Below are 23,168 nucleotides of genomic sequence, written 5' to 3'. Positions count from 1 at the left end.
CACCGAGCTGCGAAGGATTGACATCGTGAATCAACCCCTGTATCGTCAGGACGATAAAGTGAAACGACCGTGGGTGTCACAACGACCGTGATACAAGTTTCAATGTGTGAACTACAGTCCAGGGTTTTTGCTTTTAACTTGCTTGATAATAGTTGACGGATGTTACCCGTCTAAATTTCTTCGAAGTAGCGCGCGCCGCTTTCTTCTCGAAAGCTACGAAGTAGCACGCGCCGGGCCAAATCATTAACAATGGTTAAAATAATTGACGGATGTTACTCGTCTAAATTTCCTCGAAGTAGCGCGCGCCGCTTTCTTCTCGAAATGGCCCGACGGCACAAGCTACGAAGTAGCGCGCGCCGGGCCAGATCATTAACAATGGTCAATCAAAATAATAGTTGCTTGATAAAAGTAAAAACAAATATTATTTGTATCACGTCGTGACCCCCATCGTCGTTTCACTACACTGAAGAGTTTCTACGATACAGGGGAGCCGCGCACGAGTGTTTCCACGAGTTTTAGTGGATATAATTCCCGAAAGGTATTATAAACAGTAAAAACTAGGGACCCAGGTTGTATGGAACGTTGTATGACCCGCCGCGCACGAGTGCGCCATGTATCGTTGAAACTCTACAGTGTATACAACAGTGATACAACAGTGCACAGTGGAGGTCTGCCGGTCTTAAGTAAAACGACAGTGGGTGGTGGGGCTCACGACGTGATACAAGATTTTGACGGATGTTACTCGTTCAAATTTCTTTGAAGTAACACGCGCCGCCGCTTTCTTCTCAAAAGACAAGTCACAAGTGCTACGAAGTAGAGCACGCCGGGCTAGTCCATTAACAATAAACAAGCTATAATTCCATCAAGCGTGAAAACATAATATAATGTTTGATGCGCGCGCGGCGCCGCCCAGTATGCAGTATATATATATAGTGCATCGCCAATCACGCAACTAAGTTTTAATATATGATACATGAAGTATATGTTTGAGATAACGATTAGGTTAGGATTAAAACATATTTAGTAAAGGGTTAAGGTTTTAAATTTTATGCCACATTGTAGCGCGATGCGTTACTGTGCCGTGCCGCGCACTCAATGAGGCTTCTCACAGCTTCTCTGGCTAGATCGGCGAGATGCGCTACTGTGCCGCGCCGAGCTGCCATGAATTGACATCGTCAATTAAATGCCACACATCATAGCTGCAAACAAATAATTAAACAATTATTTATGCAATTAATTTACGCACCACTCCAGCTGCGTGCATTCACATTTGTTTTATATCTATGAGGGAGAAGCGAGCAATAAAATAGCAAGCTAGATAAGTCATATTCCAGTGAAAGATGGAAATAATTACTATACATGCAAAAGTCCTGAAAAAAGGTCATTCAAACAAAATACACATACAATTAAATCAAGTGACGCAATTGGCAGAGCATAATTTTTTTTTCAAAAATTCTACACCTAACAATTGGCAGAGCATAATCAATTCAAGTGTTGCAATTAGCAAAGCACAATATTATACATAGGTAACGAACGGATATGGTCTATTGCTACCAATTGAACTTTATACAATCAAATATGTACACACAAATTTTCAAAACATATCTACTCCATCATCGGGGCAAGGATGAAGTTGTAAATCAAGTAATTGGAAATATTTGTAATATTTGTAATCATAATATCGTCTTAATTAATGTCCCAAAGCAAATATCAAGTGCTGTCTGGAACATCCAAGAAATGTAGGTGTAATACCAAGAAAATTGTCAACAGTCATATAATTTGCGTGATGGAATGCGGTTAAACAGAATGAATCCAGTATGAGCTGCTTTCCCCCTGGCCCCTCGAACAGCTATGAGGATGCTCCAAAGTAGCATTGCCGTATGTTGCCACCAGCTAAATTGGAGTAAATCTTTTTAGGGGTTCCGTACAACTTTTGTGTGGCATTTTCTTTGTGGAGCCGTCACATAGCGTAAGTAAGAAAGCTACACAGGATTACACTGTCTTCCCTGGTGTTGGGAATGGTCTCATAACTGAACTAATTGGTAGACCAAATTCAGAAACATGCCCCAGTGGCCAGGGCTTGTGGGTGACTGCTATAAGTGCTATAGTGCCCATCCATCAACTTGTTTTCCTAAATGGCATCCTCCACATTAAAGGAAACAAATCACTCCCTCCTATTGGTCTGTTATATCATGACTCATTGACTGGAGTGGGAACCTGCTGGTGATGACTAGAGCCTTGGTTTGATGTACTAGTTTGATTTGGTAGACCTTATTCATCACTGTTAATGAGATTTATTTTCTTAAGCAACAAATTTATCTTCCTTGGTAAGAAATATTTTACATTTCACCTTTCAGGAAACCTATTCAGAATAAAAGAAATATTCAGAATAAAACAAATATTGTATTCAAATCTCTTTATTCAACAATATTAAATCATTATAGGGACCTAAATTGTGGCTTAATCATTATGTTAGGGCTATTCTGTTAGCTGATGCTGACAGGCACCGCATGGGGCAGAGACTTATGACCATTACGCTGGAGGCTTACAATCACCCTTTTTGAACCCCATGGCAGTGCTAGTTTTATTATGGTACAAATTGTAAATCGAAGTTATGAAAACGATCAGGTCACTCCTGTTTTACACTATCAACAGCTACTTAAAACAACCTAGATTGTACAACTCACTTTGAAGATTAAACTGTTAAGGGGGCCGGGGGGGGGGGGGGGGGGGTCTTCATCAAAATTCTCTCGAAATTGATTTTATAGTTTTCTAATAGAGGGGAGTAATATTTATCTGCTACTTTTGGTCCCATGGAAAAATATTGTTCCTGGACAAAATTATTGCCGGTCAAAGGTCAGCGCTCATGTGTAATTGTATTAATACGCGAGCGATTTTCAATCGCGCGTCCTGAAAATCGAGTCTAAAAATCTATCTTCTCCTACATTTTTTGAGCAATCACCCTGAAACTTTCAGGATATGTTCTAGGGATCATTTAGAAGAGAATTATCGAGCCGATTTTTGAGATAGGCCTCAAAAAATTTTTAATTCAATTTTGAAAATCTTGGACCTCATTTTTTAACGATTTTTCCAGAAGATTCCCTCTTACTGTGCTGGTTACTGCTCTCTCAGAGCTCACTCAGGTCTACTCTTAACTATACTTGTCTGCTCTTTCAGAGCTGTTCACTCAGAACTATATCCTCAATCTAACTTCACTGGACTGCTACGCTAGCATCCACAAAACAACCTGGGGTAATTAAGCACTTTAAACACTGTAAGGAACATCCTCTCAGGAAGTATACAATCACAATGTAAAACAGGAATAACAACAACTTACACTCAAACACTTACCGGCTTCAAGTCGGACACTCTCGTTGTTGTTCGTAGGTCCTAAGCCGGTTGTTGTTGTCTTCGTATTTACATCTGTATTTACATGCTTATAGAAAGATTGGTTAATAATCGACATTCCACACTTTGTCTTTTCTTTCTTTTCTTTTCTTTTCTTTTCTTTTCTTTTCTTTTCTTTTCTTTTCTTTTCTTTTCTTTTCTTTTCTTTTCTTTTCTTTTCTTTTCTTTTCTTTTCTTTTCTTTTCTTTCTTCCCAACACTCCGCCACGTCTTTAAAAATGCACGCAAAATCCAAAATACACGTTCAAATGTATCGTTAAATCCATGCGCGTCTCAGCGCAGACGCTCGTGCGCCAAAAATATACTACTTTCTTTAACTTTAAACCAAGATTTTCTAGCATTTTATCTTACAACCATACTGGAGATGGGCACGAGCATGTTACTGTTAATAGAAGTCAGGAATACCGGCATAGCACTCAATTGAATTCCGGAAGCGATCTGGGATGATACATTGTCTTCAGGAGAAGGGATCTGTTGCTATACTGTTTTGAAGAGAACTAGTGCACTACTGTTCTCAGGAGAAGGAAACCGGTGCTATACTGTTTAAGGAGAACTGGTGCACTATTACTGTTCTCAGGAGAAGGAAACTGGTGCTATACTGTTTTCAAGAAAACAACATAGCACCAGTAACCTCTAAAAATCAAGGTCCAAGATTTTTTTAAATCAAATTAAAAATCTTTAAAGGCCTATCTCAAAATTCTGGCTCTAGAGTTCTCTTCTCAATGAAACAAGAAATTTCAATGAAACAAGAAATTTAATTTTAGCACATTTTTACAGAATAAAAAGATGTAAAACAATTCATAAAATATAATGCCCATTTGATGTATGACTTTTTGTCCTTGACTGCTAGTTTGGTTTTGGAAGGACAGGTAACTAACGGGGCAAGGAATGCGCGTGCCTGGAAGCTTTTGCACACACCGAAACGCTAGTTCAGTTAAGTTTATAGAGACAAGGCTCAGATTAGGACTAGAAGAAAAATTGTAAGCAGACATTAGGGGTTCTGTTTATAGTTGTTATTATAGGTTGCAGTCTTGTTGTGACAAAAAGTCTACACTAAAACATTCTTTAGTTTATATTGTGTAGTTCAAGGATATAAAATGCAGCTTCAAGCTTTCAAGGTGGATATTGGAGAGCTGGCGAAAGATTATGGCCTTTGTATCAATGGTTATAATAAGCTATAAATATCTTAAACTATACAGTGCTAATTAAAATTTCTTTAAACTTCATTCTCAAATTAGATTTTAAAAATTCAAAAGTAAATATACAATAATTTTATTAAAACTTTCTCACACATACTTTACTCACAGGACAAGACTTGGAAAACAGTAGCCTAGGGTAATTTTAATTGAGGATCTAACTGATCCTGAGAACATATCCTGAAAGTTTGAGGGTGATTGCTCAAAAAAATGTAGGAGAAGATAGATTTTTAGACTCGATTTTCAGAACGCGCGATTGAAAATCGCTTGCGCAATACAATTACACATAAGCGCTGACCTTTGACCGGTTATAATTTCGGCTAGGAACAATATTTTTCCATGGGACCAAAAGCAGCTGATACAACGGCAATGGGGATAGTCCAAACTGTAGTTTTTAGTTAAGATTCAAATCTTTAAAAAATACTGGCACATGGGCGGTGCGTCAAAGTAAAACGTATGTATATCCAGCAACAAAAGATTTATTGAAACATTAGTAACAGACAAAAGGTAGGTTGGCTGTGTTGGCAATTCAGAAATGAAGGTTCCTTGCTTTAGTGACATGCACCTAAAGACATGGGTGAATGCCTGTCTGCATCCTGGGATAGAGAGGACCTGATCATGTATCAAGAGCAATTGTACATCAATTTTCATGGGCAGTAGAGACAAGAAACGTATTCCATTATATAATATCTTTTATTATCTTTCAAACTTTTTAAGTAACGCTCATCAATTATTTTAAATAGCTAAGTTTCTGTTCTCACTCAACACGAAAATGGGCAAAGCCGAGGAAGTTGTCAATTTTAGCGATGAAGAAGACTGCCCAGAGGTGTGTACAACTTGATAAATTTTGCATGATCAAATGATTTATCTTTTCAATGGCAATCCCAAACACTTCATGTTATTATGATAATGGCTAATTGAAAACATCAAGATATTTATTTCTTCACCACTTCTACTGTTCAACATTATATCATTATTCCAATATTTACATAGTGACAATTTTCAGTGCCCCTTGTGCATGGAGGCGTTAGAAATTGACGATCAGACATTTTTCCCCTGCGGCTGTGGTTATCAGGTGAGACAATCAATCCTTTTTTCTATTCAATAGACTACAAGAAATAAGATTGTTCTTTAAATTGGTTTTCAGATTTAACTGTACAATGTAGAAAGTTACAACTGATCAAGAGATCTAGTGTATATTTGTATTTTAAACAGTTTACAAAAGATTTAAAAGATCCGTCGTCCCAATATTAAATGTAGATTCTGCAAGTGCATCTAATTTAGGGTCGTCATGCTCCCTATGTAACACTCGACATAGTGCCTAGCTGCTCGTCTTATGGTAGGATACAAAATAATAAAGTAATAAACGTAGATTGGTTTTGTGGTAATCACGTAAAGGTTATTAAATTAAGTTAATGAAGTAAACGATATTAAAATTGTAATCCACATAACCATTTTACAATGAACGGCACTGTTTTAAAATAATCAGAACTCTCTTCTTACAATCAAAGATCTGGGATTTAAAATAAATAAAAACCTTCACGCGAAAGTCATGTGATAGGTGTGTTTTTAGGGAGGATGGCAAATGATATCTGCAGTAGTGTACCTAAGTATGAAGGTGTTAGCATGATATAACATACGTGACTTTGTAAATGATACTATTGGTGGACTAGGTTTATGAGTGTAACTATTGGTTGAAGGGAAACGCGGCTAAGGTAGTTATTGACAGGTATGAAATGTGGTTCGAAGTAATGTAGGCGAAAATTGACAACATACAAAAATATAAATTATCTAAATACTACAGAGAAAGATGAAAACGTAATTACAAAAAATTTAAAATCATTGAACTTCTTCTAATCATAACTTAGAAAATGTGCCTAAACTAAATCATGCCTACCGCACACCTAACATGAACATGGTGATGTAGGCTTTGGGTTCCATCATCTTACATAATAGATAAAAAGATAAAACCTCATGAACTTCCAATTGTAATTTACATTCGACTCTCTCTCACATAAAGCATCTCAGATTTGTCGGTTCTGTTGGCATCGAATCAGAACGAACGACAACGGTCTTTGTCCAGCGTGTAGAAGGGTGAGTAAGTTTTAATCTCGCTTTGCTCAATTATGTGACGTTCATTTTGACTTTCATTTTAAAATGCAAAATCTACTGCACAGCTAGATATTTGCTTAAATCTTATTTCAAATTCCATTTTGCTCAGATTGTGTTGATGAAATCATGTGACTCAAATTAACTCTTGCCTCGAAAATCAAAGATGTAAAAGACTCGTGCCACTCCTATATAAGAGAGCAGAGGCATATTATAATTATTAAAGTGAAAATATACTGTTTGCTCCACGTGTGAAATCACGTGCCTAAAATAATTATCCTGCAAACTCTTGAGAAGTGTAGCTGTGTATTCCTTTTTCCTTCTTTTAACTAAATCTTCTTCTATCAACCAAAACAGTGAGATGAAAGATTTGGAGCTCAAATCTTTGGTTACAAATCAGTTTGTTACTGAACGTACCGATGATCTTTCACAGATTGCAAGTAAAATGTAAATTGCATATTATATTATGTGAAACGATTTTTTACATAAATATGGTGGAATTGGCTTGATTTGGTGTTTATAGTCTACTTAGATGTCAACACTATATAGGGTATATAAGCAAATTTTGTCACCTTTTGTTGTTTTTCAACGCTTTTCGGTGCCTTTCAAAATACGAGATTGTGTGGATCAACTGAATATTGGCGGGAATTGACTAGAAAAGTGGAGTTAATCATAAGGTGTCCAATAATTTGCCACCTACCAGTTCCAATACCCGTATTGATAAGAGTACATTTGTCAATTGGAGTTCACTTCAAACATGGTGACGGTTAATTGCCCTATTGATAATTACCCTAATTAGGTATTTACTGTCCTGTCAATCGATTAAGCACAGCAAAATGTACATGATCCGTGTTCAGAAGCACGGATAATGACTAGTTATCCTGGTGGTTGCTGGTTGCACACGCGGAAGTCGTGATCTTCTAATTTATCTGAAAGTGGAGACATTTTAGATAGATATTGTAACTGAAAGTGCCGACATGAGACTCCCCGCCTACCTAAGTTACATTTTCTTACTCCAATCTAGTGATAGGAGAAGCTTTCTGTGAAATCTATGGTTAATATATAGCTGTATTGATTCTTTCGACATCATGGTTTCAATAAACTCAAGATTTCACCCATCCAGTAAATTGTTCTAAGATGGGGAAATACAATTTATTTCATCTTATCCGTGGTAAAAACAATGCAGCATCAGTTACATATCAAACCACGCCCAACTTTCACAGAAAAACAAATTCTAGCCCAATTGAGCTCGCTTTATCCATATCCCAACCCATCCAAACACGGGAAATTCTCATCAACAGAAATACAAAAAGTAGATAGCACGTGAACCCGGCCACAAACAATGTTCAGGGTGTGTGTGGGTTAAAACCCACTAGGTATAATGACGATGATATATTGTAGCAGTCCACACTCGGGGAGAAGGCCACTGTGTGACCTGTTCAGTATTCCCCTCTCCTCCTCACAATGATCTGTACTGTTTACTGTTTTATCTGTTGTCACGAGTTGTCTGTGTGTGTGCGTGTGTGTGTGTGTGTGTTGTTGCTGACGGTAGATACTTGTGTTTTGTATTCTTCACCATACGTCTTCTTTGTTGTGTTTTTATCATTTTATATTAGATTATTTGTGCTCTGCGCATTAGATGTGAAATGTTTTGGAGAAACTTTTTGTTAAGGAACAGTGAACACCACTAAACGAAGCTATAATTGTTTTTCATTCATTGTGGGCAACATATCAATAATAGCATTAAAAGACAATCAAGAGTAAAAGTTTATTTCATTAAATGCGTGGCAAGAATGGATTATATAATAATGATCATCCACAGTTCGAATTTTGTCACATACAATCGTTATTTTATCACATACAATCGTTTCCTAAAATGTGTGACTCTGATTAGAACGTTTTCTTTCGTTTATTTAAATCTGAAATTAGAAAACATCTGAACTCTCTTTCATTTCACAAGAGTCTTAACTCTGATGATAATACTCATTGTTGAACCGGAATGTAGTTTACATTTCTCCCGGTCCTGACACACACCCACAAGCAAAGTCCCTGTGTTGGAATTCATCTTGCTATTGTTTCTTATCATACTGTGCTTTACAGTTCAGCGACTGAGCATCTCCAAACTATATTACATAGTGTAACTCAATATATAACCCCCCTAATCTTGTTAAAGTGCTCTATACTCTCTCTCTCTCTGTGTTTGCACATAGAAACGTGAGCTTTACAGCTAGAGTCTAGTGAGATCTGCAACAAGCTCTATGTTCTCTACACTACACAGGTCCGCTGGTATTATTATATATAGACGTGGAATGTGAGCTCTTGTAGAATTGTTTACCTGATCCAGGGTCTTGTTGTGTTCTGTGTTCTGTGCTGTTTTTATTGTGCTTTTGTTGGCTGACAGACAATTTTACCCCATTGGCAAATTTATGCACCGGGGCAATTAACCAGCAGACTAATCGTACGAACCAAGCATTTAATATTTAGTTATGGGTTATTTACCGTATACACACCTGTTGCTACTTCATGTCATGTTGAAGAGCTTAACAATAACAGTGTATTTAACATAAATAATACTTCATCTGTATCTCCATTACCCTTATTTCAAATGGACACTGTGTCTGCAGTAAGTAATTAATTATGGTGATAAAGTCTAGACATTGCAATCTTCTGACAAAAAAAAACGAGTTTAAGTCACCAATGCACAATCTGAAGTTTGTGGACCTCAACTAAGCCTTTCACTTGTTAAAACATAGATACATTTATCATTACTACAATACTACAATATCTCATTAAGTAGTCTTTTGCGTGATATTTCCCTTGATGCTTCCAACGATATTTCCTCAAATATTTCCACGTCATCCTCATCTTCATTTGCATTTATTGTCCCGTGATCCAAGTTTACGACTGCTCGGCTTCTAATCTGCATAATGTCTCTCCTCTCTCTCTCTCTCTCTCTCTCTCTCTCTCTCTCTCATCTTATTATTCATAAGGAACAGTCTCTTGATTAAATGAACCCGTGTAAGATACGATTGCGGGCGATCTGATAATTACCATCCAATCAAATCACAGTATTCACACCATGTGATAAACTCGAGCCAATCAAATCACAGTATTCGTGTCACATGAACCCTGATAGCCAATCAAATCACAGTATTGGTATCACATGAAAGGTGAGAGCCAATGGAGGCGGTGTCTTGTGAAGGGAGATTACAGTGCTGTATATAATATGATCAGTGTAAGGGCACTGAGCTGTACCTGGTCGGTGTGTATAATATCTCCCCCTCTCTCTTGCTGCACCCACGTTGTTATCTACAACACTTCAACCAGCTGTGTTCTTCCTTCAAGTATACAGTAAAACCCAGTTCGGGTAAAATACGTCACATTTTGCTGCGCATTATGAATTAGTCGTTTGCCATTGTTATTCTAAGCTTTGCTTGGTAGGGCCCAGGTCGAATGTTAGCTATTTACCATATACACACCTGCTGCTCCCTGGTAAAGAGTCCAGGTCATTGACTAGCCCCACATGACCACAATAACGCTCTCTGATTGGTCCTCGTCCCGTGTTCTGGCTTGTGAGTGGCTGTCAGCTCTCTTACAGGAATATTGGAACAATGCTCGAAGGCCCAGGTAGTCTATTGAAGAGTGAAATTAGTTTTGTGCAGCAGTTGCAGCCGGGTTATTACTCATTGCAGTGAGGTTATTACAACTGTTTGTGTGTGTGTAATGACAGAGGGGACTGCACAGCTGTTTACAAAGCAGCCCCCTCCTCCTCCCCCCTCCTCCTCCTCCTCCTCCTCCTAGTGTGGGGTGGATAATGGGCTCTACTGAACTTTATTGTTGCTCTAATTACCCAGTACCTCCTCCTCCAGAGTAAGCTGATACTAAATGTCAGGTTATAATTCAGCCTGCCTCTCATACCAGGGACACAGTGTCTTGCTTGTAATTTGCTCTAGGTCAGGGTGCACTTTTTAATCAGTTTGAAATTTGTAGTCCAAAGTCTGGTCACAAGACAAGATCCGCTTTACTTCTGATTTAGTAATAATTATATTATTAGTAGAGAAGCCCTAGCCGTTCTACAAGATGTGTTCTTCATACCTTTGTAGATAATGAAGTATGTAAGAGGAAGAAAAGTTAATAGGCTACGTTTGCTGCGCAATAGTTGCTTGGTATGCAGATATTTAATGCCATCTAGCCTTTGAGACTCCGGTCCTCTTGGGTCTGCAACAGTCTTCTAATGATATATAACTGGGCGGATATAACCGGGAGAAAGACGAGTATGATAACTTTGAAATGAGTAACTTGGCTAAACTTAACAAAGAGAATATCCTCAGCACTTAAGGTCTTAAGCACTCGATTCGTTGTCATAGGTCGAAAAATCCTTTACCTGGTAACCTTGTTGCTTGCACAAGAGCAATTCTAAATGCACATCCACTTTCATTTTGCGAACAAACTGATATGAATCATATTTGCAAAGAATTGTATGTTGTCTGACTCAACTTTTCTCAATGCCTTCACTGCGAAGGGTTCACATCCTCTAATTGTATCAGTGTCATTGATTGGTTTAAAAAACACGTGATTATTATTTATTGGACCACCGAAGAAGAATTCAGGGAATTGACTTCTAAGATTATGATATTTGATAACACTTACACGCTAAATTTAGTTTATTATCTTGTATTTTCTGTTGACATGTCAGTATGATTGTGAACAGGCGCGGCTTTTAAACGATTAAAATAACACATCTTGATCTATTTTGTTTGCTGTGTTTAATATTAAGTCTTAAAAGATTTCGCAGGAGCACAGGTGATGTAGCCTTGTATTAAAAATGTAGATAATACTGTGGAACAATGATAAGTATTCCGAGGAAACAACCAGAATACATTTTCTAACAATACGTGTAATGACGAGAATTACAGCGTCGGTCTCATTCTCTCTTAAAGTTGTCCAAATTCACATTGTACACTGTGGACAAGCCACACAGCACACACAACTCGTCACAAACCGCTGATCACGTGACACTCACGTGACACTCAATTTAATTTTCCATTTGTTTTCATCAAACTACCTCTGCTGGTATTGGTTGATGACCATCTCCTCTTCACTTGACATTTCACATTGGACGAGGGGCAGTGTGAAACTGAACAGGTACCCTAGTATACTCGGTCAGTCAAACCGGGACCCGGGTCTCCGAGCCAATCAGAGAGCTGAACACGTGTCGCGTGACTAAAAAACAACCAATGGGGAGAGCAGATATGAACATCCGTCAGGAGTCGCTAGCTATAATGACATTAACTTTGTATAGAGCAGGGGAGTTGTGTAGCTGTGAGAGTTGTGTGTTGCTTGTTCCGACCTCCCTACTTCTCTCCCCAATTCTTAGCACCCATTTTAGCCTCTCTTAAATTTAGAGCAACCTGCTTTTTTAGCTTACACAGAAATATCGACCTTTTGTTTCACTTTTATGTTAGATATTACCTTTTAAATGCAGTTGGTGCCTGCTCACTCTTCTTAAATTAGGTGAATTACGGATTTCCCAGAGATAGCTTTGAATTACAATAGTGTCCCATTGTGGGACACATACCATAGTAACCATATGCATAATATAGTAACCATTTACCATAGTAACCATAGTAACCAATAACCATATTGACCAGCTTCTTTCTTGACCCTCTTCAGTTGATTTTTTTATGGCGAATTAGTGTTCATACTTAAATCTTTAAATATGTATCTTTGACGATTTGATAATTGATGAATTACGGTAACTTGACTCAATATTTATTGAATAAATTAATTGGATATACAATATAAGTTATATATTCAGCTATTCTAAGGTGCTTTCTGGCTAAATTTGAATTAACCTTACTAACTATAAAGCATTTTAGTATGACATAAAAGGCCATTATATTGCATAAAACCGCTTAATAATATTTAGCTTTCCTCAGGCTTCACTTTAAAAGCTTGTCTTGTATAATATGAGTGTACCAATTATGCCTGCTTCTAAAGAATCTGTCTGCATATCATTTTCTTTTCTTTACGTAGCATGAAAAGAAATAAACGATAAAGCCTCATTAATCATTTGGTGTAACTGAAGTACCCACTTAGCTTAAATTCTCCTTTTTTGGCAAAGTTGCGCCACTATACTGATTACTGCGCCACTATACTAACTAGCAGGAACCCGTCTACCCTAAAGTGGTGTCAAGACTAGAGAGACTAAAATAATTATTACCTATTTAATTTGCGTTTTTGACACCACTTGGGAGTCCAAATTTTGGGCACTAAAATTCTTATTTCTTGGCCAATTTTTTACTTTTTCATGCTGATTTGAAGGCCATTAAAGCATTTGACCCAGTCAAAAAAGTTTCAGTTGTATATCTTTTACGGTTTTTGCGGAAAGTCGCGTTAAAGTTGATGCCATGGTGTCAGTAAAATGGCACGGAACCATATATATCGTCTCGCTTTATATATAGTAAGATAGGATCTGTAATGCGCCATTTTACGGCTCGGCCAGATCCACTAACTATGCTAATACCAGATAGGTCAGGGTTACACACGGTTTTGTAGAATCTTCCTCCTAACAATACACTAAGCTAGTACTATCTTATCTCCCCGCCTAGCTGCATATATTCAACACACCTTATAATCCTTTTCTCCCCCTCACTCTCACCTCTCCTCCAATCGGGAGCCGGGATCCAGGCTCCAGCTACACGTGACCAAGGTTTCCACCAATGACCGGGCAGTGTGGTCGTTGGGACCACGGCTAGTATAGCTTTGTGTTGTTCGAGGTCTCAGTGATTGCTTTCCCTCGCATGACATCTGATTATCATTACTCGTAAAACAGTTAGTCTGTGTTATCGGGCGTTTACGCGATGTTATGCACCCAGTTTTTCTATATTTGGTCGTGTACTTGGTCATCTTGACAAGTAATGAAACGATTTGCAGCTCTTACTCCTACAGCATGTCCTGGATTCATAGAAAGTAGTTGGCACAGTCGGTTTGTTGTTATCTTGGTACTGTTTAGTCAGTATATATATTGATACTGATAGTGCTGTGTCCACTGCCAGTAACTAACGATACAAATACACATCATGCTCATTAGTCATTATATAATAATAGAAAGCACGATATTAGGAAACATGCTTAGTAAGACTCTCAGTAAATATTATTTTGGTTCTAGTCTGCCTTTTTGTTAAGACTGCTCAGTGCTCATGCTGGTTCAGATTGTAGTTTCGGCATATTTCCGTTGATTTCACTTGGCGTTCGCGGCCGGCGGGCCATGAATCAAAGTGAATACGGACCTTTGGAAAATCCAGGCAGATTTCTGAACTTGCTTCAATTACAGCTTAAGTGGACCATCCAATGAACTCACAGGACAGATTGAGCTGCTCGTTTTAAATTCCCTGTCCACTGTTGATTTGTTCTGACTTACTGATGTCGCGACTCTTTTATCCACATTTGGGCCGAACATCTTAAACTATCTCCTTATTTGGGCATATCCCATGACATTTATCTCCATATATGGTCAAACCAAAACGTCGCTGTGTTACACGAGACAACGATCCCCTCTTACCTGCATTTCCTTTAATTAACCATCTTAACTCCCCATTTAACTTAAATGTCTAAACAAGAGTTTATTTAAAGCGGGCAATTAACAATCCTGTAACCAACAATACAGACCTACCCACAATAGAAGAAAATTAACTGTAATCAAGGATTATCCTGAATTAACGAGATAAACTAGCTAATAACCCTTGTTAAACCTAGTACACCAGAGGAGGAGTAGAGAGGAGAGAAGGTGGTCTGTCACAGTGCGTAGTTAGCAGCATTAGAGTCAGCTATGAAGTCAGACGGTACTGTTTACTGTTCGTAGTACGAGATGGAGTACAGTCTGTAATTACCCGGCTAACATGGCAACCAGGAGTGGTTATGACCGTATTTGGGCATAACGTGACGTGGAGAGGGACCTTATTTGGGCTTGTCACGTGTTAAGCAGGGAGGAGTAGATAGTAGCATGGACGTTGTACTCTTCTCTCTCTCTCTCTCCTTTTGTTTCGTATATAGTTATGATATTTTACCATGTAGTGATAACCTAACTTTTGTTGTCATGAGCAGCTGTGTTCTTTTGTTTTGTAATTATACCTGCACACCACCCGACTAGATTATCTATTATTTTGGAGAGAAATCATTGAGTTGCAGAGTAGAGTAGAGTAGAGTCACACCATTAGCAGATCATCTGAACGCCAACACGCTAAGTTGTAAATATAATCTTCATTCAGCAGAGCCACTGTACTTCCTAACTTGGCTGATGAAAAGGAATTTACAGTCTAAAAATTATCTAACTTCAATTTCTTGAGTTTCAAGCCCTTTTAAAATGACTCGTTTCTGAGTACTTATCAATTAAACATTATTGCTGGTACCCGTTTGTTTACTGTTTAGATACATTAGCTGTTGGTGATGTGATCAGTATCCCACAGTCCCTGTTTAGTGTGATGGTACAGTAGAGTTGATATGAAATTACTTTGCATTATATTTCTTGAAAATGTTTGGCATTGTAGACTGTGAAGTGAAAAAATTGCAGCGCTTGCTGCAGTGTGTTTGAGGTTGTAGAAGCGCTGTGCTTGCTACTGCACTTATGCATTTTAGGTGACAAAAGCGCTTGATGCAGCACTTGCTGCAGCGCTTGCTGCATTTCATATGATGATCTGTCAAAAGCGCTGCGCTTACTCCATTTCATGATCATGTGGCAGGCGCGCCGCGCTCTGCACAACTCCAGACCCGCACAGTAGGTCCTGTCAACAACACTCATTGTAAACACCATACTGACCACTCTCTTGCTGCCAACTTGTTGACTCGTTGACGTGTGCCTATCTTTAGCGCCTATACTTTGTCCTATCTGACCTGTACAAAGCACACTAGTGTTAGCGAGTGTAGGGGGAGATTGTCATCTGAAGTCTGATATTCCGGATATGACCATATTTGGGCAATACATGACGCGGCATATGACCTTATATGGTTAAGTTATCACGGCGCTGTACACTACGTCTGATGTACAGGTGTTATATTACGTACTGATAAGGAAGATATTGTACCCCATATACTTCTGATATGTGTTACTAGAAGTAGAAGCCTTACTGAGCAAACTGTGATTGTAGTGCTTCTCTACCTCATCATTCAAGAAAACCAGATAGTATAGCAGTATAGTAGCTCTGTACTGAAGCTTCTTATCTCAGCACATGGTTGAATTAGACCTCATCGTATCTCTTTACCCAATTGTTTAAACAAAGTGGAACCCTCGGCCTCCCTTATCTTAAGGTTAAACAGATTTATGAGTTAAAGTATGAATGATGAGGCAAATTTAAACGTTTTTGATAATTCGATGAAGATTATAATATATGCATATGTACTTTCTTGATCTTGTGACACTACGTTAAAATTCATGAAATGTATTTTAAGTGAAGAGATTGCGCCACATTTAAAACTTGGTTACTTGATAACAGATAAAAATAAGTGAGCAGAAGTACAATTCCTTGAAGTGATAAGATTTTATCAAGTAGCCGCTTAATCATTGATATTCGATAATTCTAGGAATTTGCTTTTTAAGAACTGGAAAATCTCTCCTGCATCTTTTCTTACCATAATTATAAATGTATCGGTATTTTCGCCTGCTTAGTTAAAATGTCTTGAACGTCGGCGAATTTTACACCACGACAAATATGTCGATGATTCCAAATTCCAAAAAGACTTTGCTCTGTAGAAGAAAATGTTGGCATGTAGGAATAAAGTCAATAAACAAAGCTAACAACTTTAAATCTCAACTCTTTTAACAGGTTTTATAAGCATTTTATCTAGATTTATATATCTGAATTTTACTACAATTGTATTTAACGTTTTCTGCTGTGATCTTTGCCATGAAAGTATGCTATGGCAATGAAGAATGTTTGAAAAATTTAAAGAATTTTAAGTACCCTTTTAACGTACCCTTTTAACGTACCCTTTTAACGTACCCTTTTAACGTACCCTTTTAACGTACCCTTTTAACATGAAATGTTGATTGGAAGCTCCGAATATGGTATATGTAAAATAATACCATAGGTAAAATAATTTATGCAATATGTTTTCTTCTATTTTAAAGCATTTAAATACAAATCGAATGTAATTAAAGGGGGAGGGGGGGGGGGCAACCCTCTAATTAGCAAATACAGATACATTTCAGATCAGTATATGATTACTCCCCCCCCCCCCCCCCCCCCCCCCATTTAAGGCATGATCTATACGTCTAACAATTTAAATCGCATCTTAAAATATCGTATCGTGATCACACGTTTTGGCTTTCTTTCCGTAACATTCTGATCATTTCTTATTTTTGAATGCCTCAAAATCCAAACAAAGGAACTGCATTGCGCATAATTATAATAATATTCAATCAACTATTTTGACACTAATATAGTTACGATAATCTGCCCACGTATTTCCATGCCATCTACATTCTACAGTGTAATCTATAAGTTTTGCATTCTGAGCCCCTCCCCAGTCCCCCTCCTTAGCTAGAGCCAGTCCTTACTGTATACAGTTTACGTATAAAAAAGATCATTAGTTTTGAGTGTTGAACTCGTATTCCGTAACTCAACATTCTTCCTTTACACTCTTTCTCCTGCTATGTTATATACAGAGGTGTTTGATCACAAAGCATAGTTCTGGTGGAAGCTCTGGTATTTGCTTCATTGATAATAGCAAATCAAATTATTAGGTTATAAGGCACAGGTTGAATGATGCTCTACAGTAATTGTAAGGTTTTTGTATTTTTGTACAAAGTAGGAAAAGTCACGCGTTATATTCTAAATTTGGCCTAAAACTCACGCGTGATATTCTAAATTTGGTTGTGTCGAAAGGTGGACAAAAGTTACGTCGCACTGTTCAATAATGGTATTGTGAGTGATATAATACTAATATAGGATGATGGATGAAGCTTGAAGACATTCCCATTTTTGTTCAAAATATGTCCGTTTTTATCGAAAATATGCGAATATTTCGAATGTATTACATTTTTAAGAGCACAACATTTAGAACAGGTATTGTTCTCTTTACGATAGTATCTGTGTTTGGTGAGGTGAACCTGACTTAATGAAACCACAGCTTTGTTTTCCTGACGTCATACTCTCCATTTCTGCAGGATTCAGCTAGTGCTGACAAACTCGTAATCAATATGAGACTTATTTTTAGAAGGCTGCATTTAATAAGAGATATTTCCATTGATCAATTGCAATGATGAAAGCCGCGCAAAAATTGGCACAATACGGTCTCTCCATATAAAAGCAGAAAACAGGATTATCTGTTAATAGGCCGATGCTGGAATGTCCCCTTTACCAACTGTGCCACTTTCTGTAATGACCTGTTACAATATCACTGTCTCCTCACAACTCATGACGACATGCCCATATACGGTTTGTCACGTGACTTATTAGCTGAGTCACGTGACTCCCTCGGTGAAATTAGCGTGGAGGACGCCTGTCCGCTAGTTGGAGTAAACACCTCGCATTCCTGTCATCGGTTAACGAGTGTTTTATCCTCCACGGACTTCGTGACTTGTAGGCCACTATTCGAGCTCTGTGTGTTGCCAACACTCACCAAGTCACAACGGTCAAAGTTAGCTGCACTCACTGGGTCAATGTCAAGCTGGATTTTGGACTCTATGGCTTGCTCTCAGCTCAGCAGACCATCTTTAAGTTTCACCGGCACAGCGTGCGGTGCGCGGGCTCCACTTGGGATTTATATCAAATCTCCAATATTCCCTTAGTACCACGCTACAGATTTTTGTCGGCCAGCGTTAAATTTGATTTTATACGTGGCGTGATGCGATTCTACGACCGGTCCGAGCACTATCATGCTGGCACCAGAAACTCACTTCTAAATTTTAAAACTTCAGCTCGAGCATGAATTATTTTATCTCGTCTTATTTGCATGTGCACTTTATGATACAACATCTAAGAACTCAGTTACATTTTATAGTAAAAAATAACGTAATTATAAATCAGCGCAATTTTGGAGTTTCTTGTAAGCTAAATTGATTTTATTATAACCTAGATTAAGGAGCCATACATCTGATATTTTAAAGAGTTTCTGGCAAAGTAGCTATAATTATACCTATGACGAACAATAAGTTTACAGTATTACTATTTATAGCGGGCACCTCCCCAATAGAATCTCACAATGCTCCCTGATTACTAGGTTACTAGTCCTATTATTATTATTATACTACTAATACTACTACAAGCTATAATAATAGACTAGGATTATGGGGCCACATTATAACACACTTGGTATAATATTGATGATAACAATACAATATAACACGGGGCCTCACTAACAATCACCCGGCCCCTTCCTTCTGCCGGCTGCGCTGCTACCCTGATGAAACCTCGTTGCGCCTCCGGTCTTTTAATTGTACACATAGTGAGTCTAGACGTGATCAGGAGGAGCTCTCATCTGACTGTTTTTACCTTATATGGTGTGTCACGTGGGGTGAGAGCATTACCTTATATGGAGTGCCACAAGTCTCACCGAGATTAGACCTGACATATACAAAGTACTGTGCCTCCATTCGTTATGAACTGTCACGTGTCCACTCACGTGGCTACAAATAATAGCAATATTATGCAGTGGAGATTACGTTTGCTACTAATTGTGTCACATAATTTCTGGTCCTTGATAGCGAACTTTATTTGGCTCTCGAGGTCTCGGGAGTTTTTGGCTTCAGGGCGTTCTTGTAATTTTCTATCGCACTGAATCCAAGTGTCGTTTCTCTCTCGTGTCCTGACATTCTTGTTATAACAAGTGGACTACTATATAGTGGGGTAAATACTAGTCTTGTTGTAAAACCCAGTACGCTAGGATTGTCCTCTCGCCTGTCAGTAAGAAATTAGGGTTTCGACTTCGCACATTTCAACAGGTTGTCATCACGTGATACCAGCCGACCAATGACGGCCAAGCAATTGTCACGTGTTTAGTCCGACCAGTGAGAAGTGTCCGTGGGACACGCTGTGACCAATCAGAGCTATTATTCCTAAAAGAAGGGTAGTTTAACCAACGCTGACTGATCCAATCAGCTCCCTCTCCTCAGCACACACATGATAGCCAATCCAATATGCCCAACAAGCTCCTCCACCAATCACAGCAAAGCAAACTTTGCACGTGACATTTCCCCGGCCAATAACATGCGCTGAGTTTCGTCACGTGAGGACGAATTTCGTTGATTAACATAACTAATGAGAGATCAGGCCTTATTTGGCGCATATTTCGCGAGTGAGCGCTGTGTCTTGTTGTTGTAGTGCGCTTTAACTAACAGTAACTACACGTTTAGATTTTAGTAGCAGTTGTAGTACTTGCTCTTTTCAAAATTTCCGCCTTCAGATAGCTTAGCTCGTCCTATATTTTGTAGTATTCAGACCAGTCTCCTCTTACAAAGCAGACCAGATCAGATCTTCTCAGTAACCTGGATCAGATCGTATCATCACAGTTTCCTGGATCAGCTCATCTCAATCAGATAATATCAGATAAAATGTATCTCGTAACTCTATACACCGGCTCAGTCCCCACTCAACTCTGTCTCACGGTGAGTGAAAAAACCCTATCTGTTTTCATGGTTACCACTCTGTTTCCATGATTACCACTACCTGTTTCCATGGTTGTACCACTCGCGATTTGTTTCGTCGATTACGGCTCTGTTTCTATGAATACCACTACCTGTTGCCATAGTGTCACAGCCTGTTTCCAAGGCTATCACCATTTGTTTTATTTGTTACCACTAGTTAACTCCACTTGTACTATGTTTCCACGATTGCCGTTCTGTCTCTATGAATTGCAGGCCATAATCCCCACTCTCTACATCTTCATATTAAGTATTTACCACTACCTGTTTCATAATTATCATTATCTGTTTTAGTAGTTACCACTATCTGTTTTCATAGTTTCCCGTAATCGTTTTCATAGTTACCACTATATGGTTTCATACTTTCATAGTTGCCACTGTCTGTTTTCATAGTTGCCACTATCTGTTTTCATAGTTACCACTATCTGTTTCCATAGTTACCATGGCCTGCCTCCGTAACTCTCACTATCTGTGTTCATATTTACCATTAATTCATCTTTCATTTATCATTCACTGAGTTTAGTTTCCATGGATTACACCAGCCAGCACTGAATTTCATGTATTAAAAAAGAGCTGAGATGTGAGCGCAGAATGAACACAGCATTGTTCACCGGCCCACTATCCCAGCTGTTCATGTGTATTTGGTTCATAGCCCAGTTTTTAATGCATGTTCAATGTCTGCTGAGATAGCAGCTTCCCCGACAGTTATCATGGCTAGACGCATTATGCGCAGCCCGGTCGCTTGTAAGCTATTTGTTCCTGTACTCAACCGTTTTCAATTAAAATGCTACCGTTCATGTCCACCATTTGTACGGTGTTTCAATCTAAAGGAGAGTTCATTTAATATCATAGCGGCTTTAAGATATGGTACATGTATTCATTGAGGAGTGTTATGACCTTACTTGGAGTGGCACGTGACAATAAACTTATCCAGGGACAAGTGCGCAATCTTTATATTGGCTCTAATATTTTCTATTGTGGTGACCATGTCAGTCGGTGACAAGTCACTGCAAATAAAACAATAAAATATCTGAATTTAATAATGTTATGGTGCCTTATTAAACATGTTGATAATGTTTATCAATACGAGATGTTGAGATATTCATATTGCTTATATATCTCAAACTTAAGGTGTGTTCAGTAACATTTTAATCTCAAGTTTTTTGGGTGTGAGTTAATGTTTTGTGGGTTCTTGCTGTATAATTGGACTGAAATCTGAGATGTTCTTCGAAACTGCCCAAACTTGTAATTGGCCTCTAAGTCCACAGTCTACTAATCCGTGTGGTTGGCTGGGCACTGTGTCTAGAGTAGTTGGCATTTGTTTATTACGTGATGAGAGTTAAAGGAGCACATGGTACTTCGGATCGTGTGGAGCGCTTGTAAATCACGTGATAGCTAACATCATGTTCTAATTTGCTACCAGTCATCACCTTCACAGTCTCCTGAAACACGACCTGAACTTTGTCACCACTTGTGGGTTGGCTGTAGAGTGTGGATTGCCGGTACCATCACACCATATTCCACCACTTTTAACTGGAAAATGCACTGGTCATGTAAATAATCCGATAGATTGTTCAATGTAGTGAGGATTCAGAAAATCATCTTTTTTATGCTGAACGTAATTTAATAGAGTGAGATATTTTTATTGGTTGGTTTTCTCGTTGCTTTAATAGAGTTAATATTTTGTGTTAAATGCTGATTAACTCGTTACGATCTATGTCGTTTTGTTGCTGGTCGTTGCTGACTCATTTCTTCTTTTGATATTTACATGTGGGTTATACAGCGTTAATGTTAAAAATCCTTAAGTTAAAGGACCCGTTCCCCGTCAGTCTTCACTCGAACTATCTTGGTAATTTAGTGATCGAGTGACGAGTTCTCGTAACGGTAGAATAAATCACTTATTATAACATTAAGAATAATTTATCAATATATTAGTTTCTCACCAGTAAAATCTGTCATCAGCGTAAAATTAAAACCACGCAATCGTTAATAATAACCTAGTACCTATACCATATCCGTGTATTACTCAAACTTAAACCACTCCAATAACTAAATAGCTCGAGTTATTCAACCAATTACAGATAATTACGGAGAGTGAATAATAAACCTCCCATAATATTTAAACTCGATTAAATATAGGTAATTATCTCAACTAATTGGTGGCTCTAACAACTCAGTGAGCAAGGTTAATTATACCGTATAATCAAATATGATCCTTCCAGCCAGTCACAATGGTTACTACTCTGGAGGAGTCAATTAACACAAAGACAAATTATCAATTCAATTAGCGGTGCTGTACTGATAATAGAACTTGATTTATCTAGCTTCCGTTCTCCCCTCTCTCTTAAATCAACTATACCTAGTTTCATTCATGACACGTTGGGTTTACTTACTTCCAAGTATATTCTCGTCACACTTTTATGATTTGCTTCAATCAATTGACTGGTTGAATGACTGGTATAATAATTGATTGGAGATCCTTCAATTGACTCAGTGGTGATTCCAACATCTAGACGTCATGGTTTTTTGGAAATCTTTGATTTTCGATCCGCTAAAACCGACGTCCCCTCTTCTCGTCCCCTCCTCTCGTCCCCTCCTCTCGTCTCCTCCTCTCGTCCCCTCCTCTCGTCCCCTCCTCTCGTCCCCTCCAGCCCTCCTCTCGTCCCCTCCTCTTGATTCGTCCTCCTCTGCTACATTTGCTACTTTGACACAAGTCGTTGGTACCATGTACCCGATCATAGGCACGTTATTAGTACCTGTAACATTCTCACATTGTCGCAATCCTCCCATGTTACACTTCATTTGGCCTCTTATCAG

General features: G+C 38.4%; 1 protein-coding gene across 11 annotated transcripts in view; it reads left to right on the top strand.

The window, feature by feature from the left end:
- Positions 1-5,328: 5,328 nt before the first annotated feature.
- LOC134819271 (CCR4-NOT transcription complex subunit 4-like) overlaps positions 5,329-23,168 on the top strand; it is a 38,427-nt gene continuing 20,587 nt past the window's right edge. For 5 of the 11 annotated variants that reach the window (XM_063829110.1, XM_063829106.1, XM_063829108.1 and 2 more), the window contains exons 1-3: positions 5,344-5,429; positions 5,610-5,678; positions 6,632-6,697. In XM_063829110.1, coding sequence (XP_063685180.1) covers positions 5,376-5,429; positions 5,610-5,678; positions 6,632-6,697 — 189 coding nt within the window. In that variant the 5' untranslated portion in view covers positions 5,344-5,375. Of the gene's footprint in view, positions 5,430-5,609; positions 5,679-6,631; positions 6,698-19,986; positions 20,316-23,168 lie in introns of those variants that run through there. The other 6 variants (XM_063829109.1, XM_063829114.1, XM_063829111.1 and 3 more) reach the window with 6 other exon arrangements.

This window comes from Bolinopsis microptera, chromosome 8, assembly GCF_026151205.1.
Source record: "Bolinopsis microptera isolate Bmic1 chromosome 8, MBARI_Bmic_1.0, whole genome shotgun sequence".
Taxonomy (NCBI): Eukaryota; Metazoa; Ctenophora; class Tentaculata; order Lobata; family Bolinopsidae; genus Bolinopsis; species Bolinopsis microptera.
This window is presented reverse-complemented; position numbering and strand designations above follow the sequence as displayed.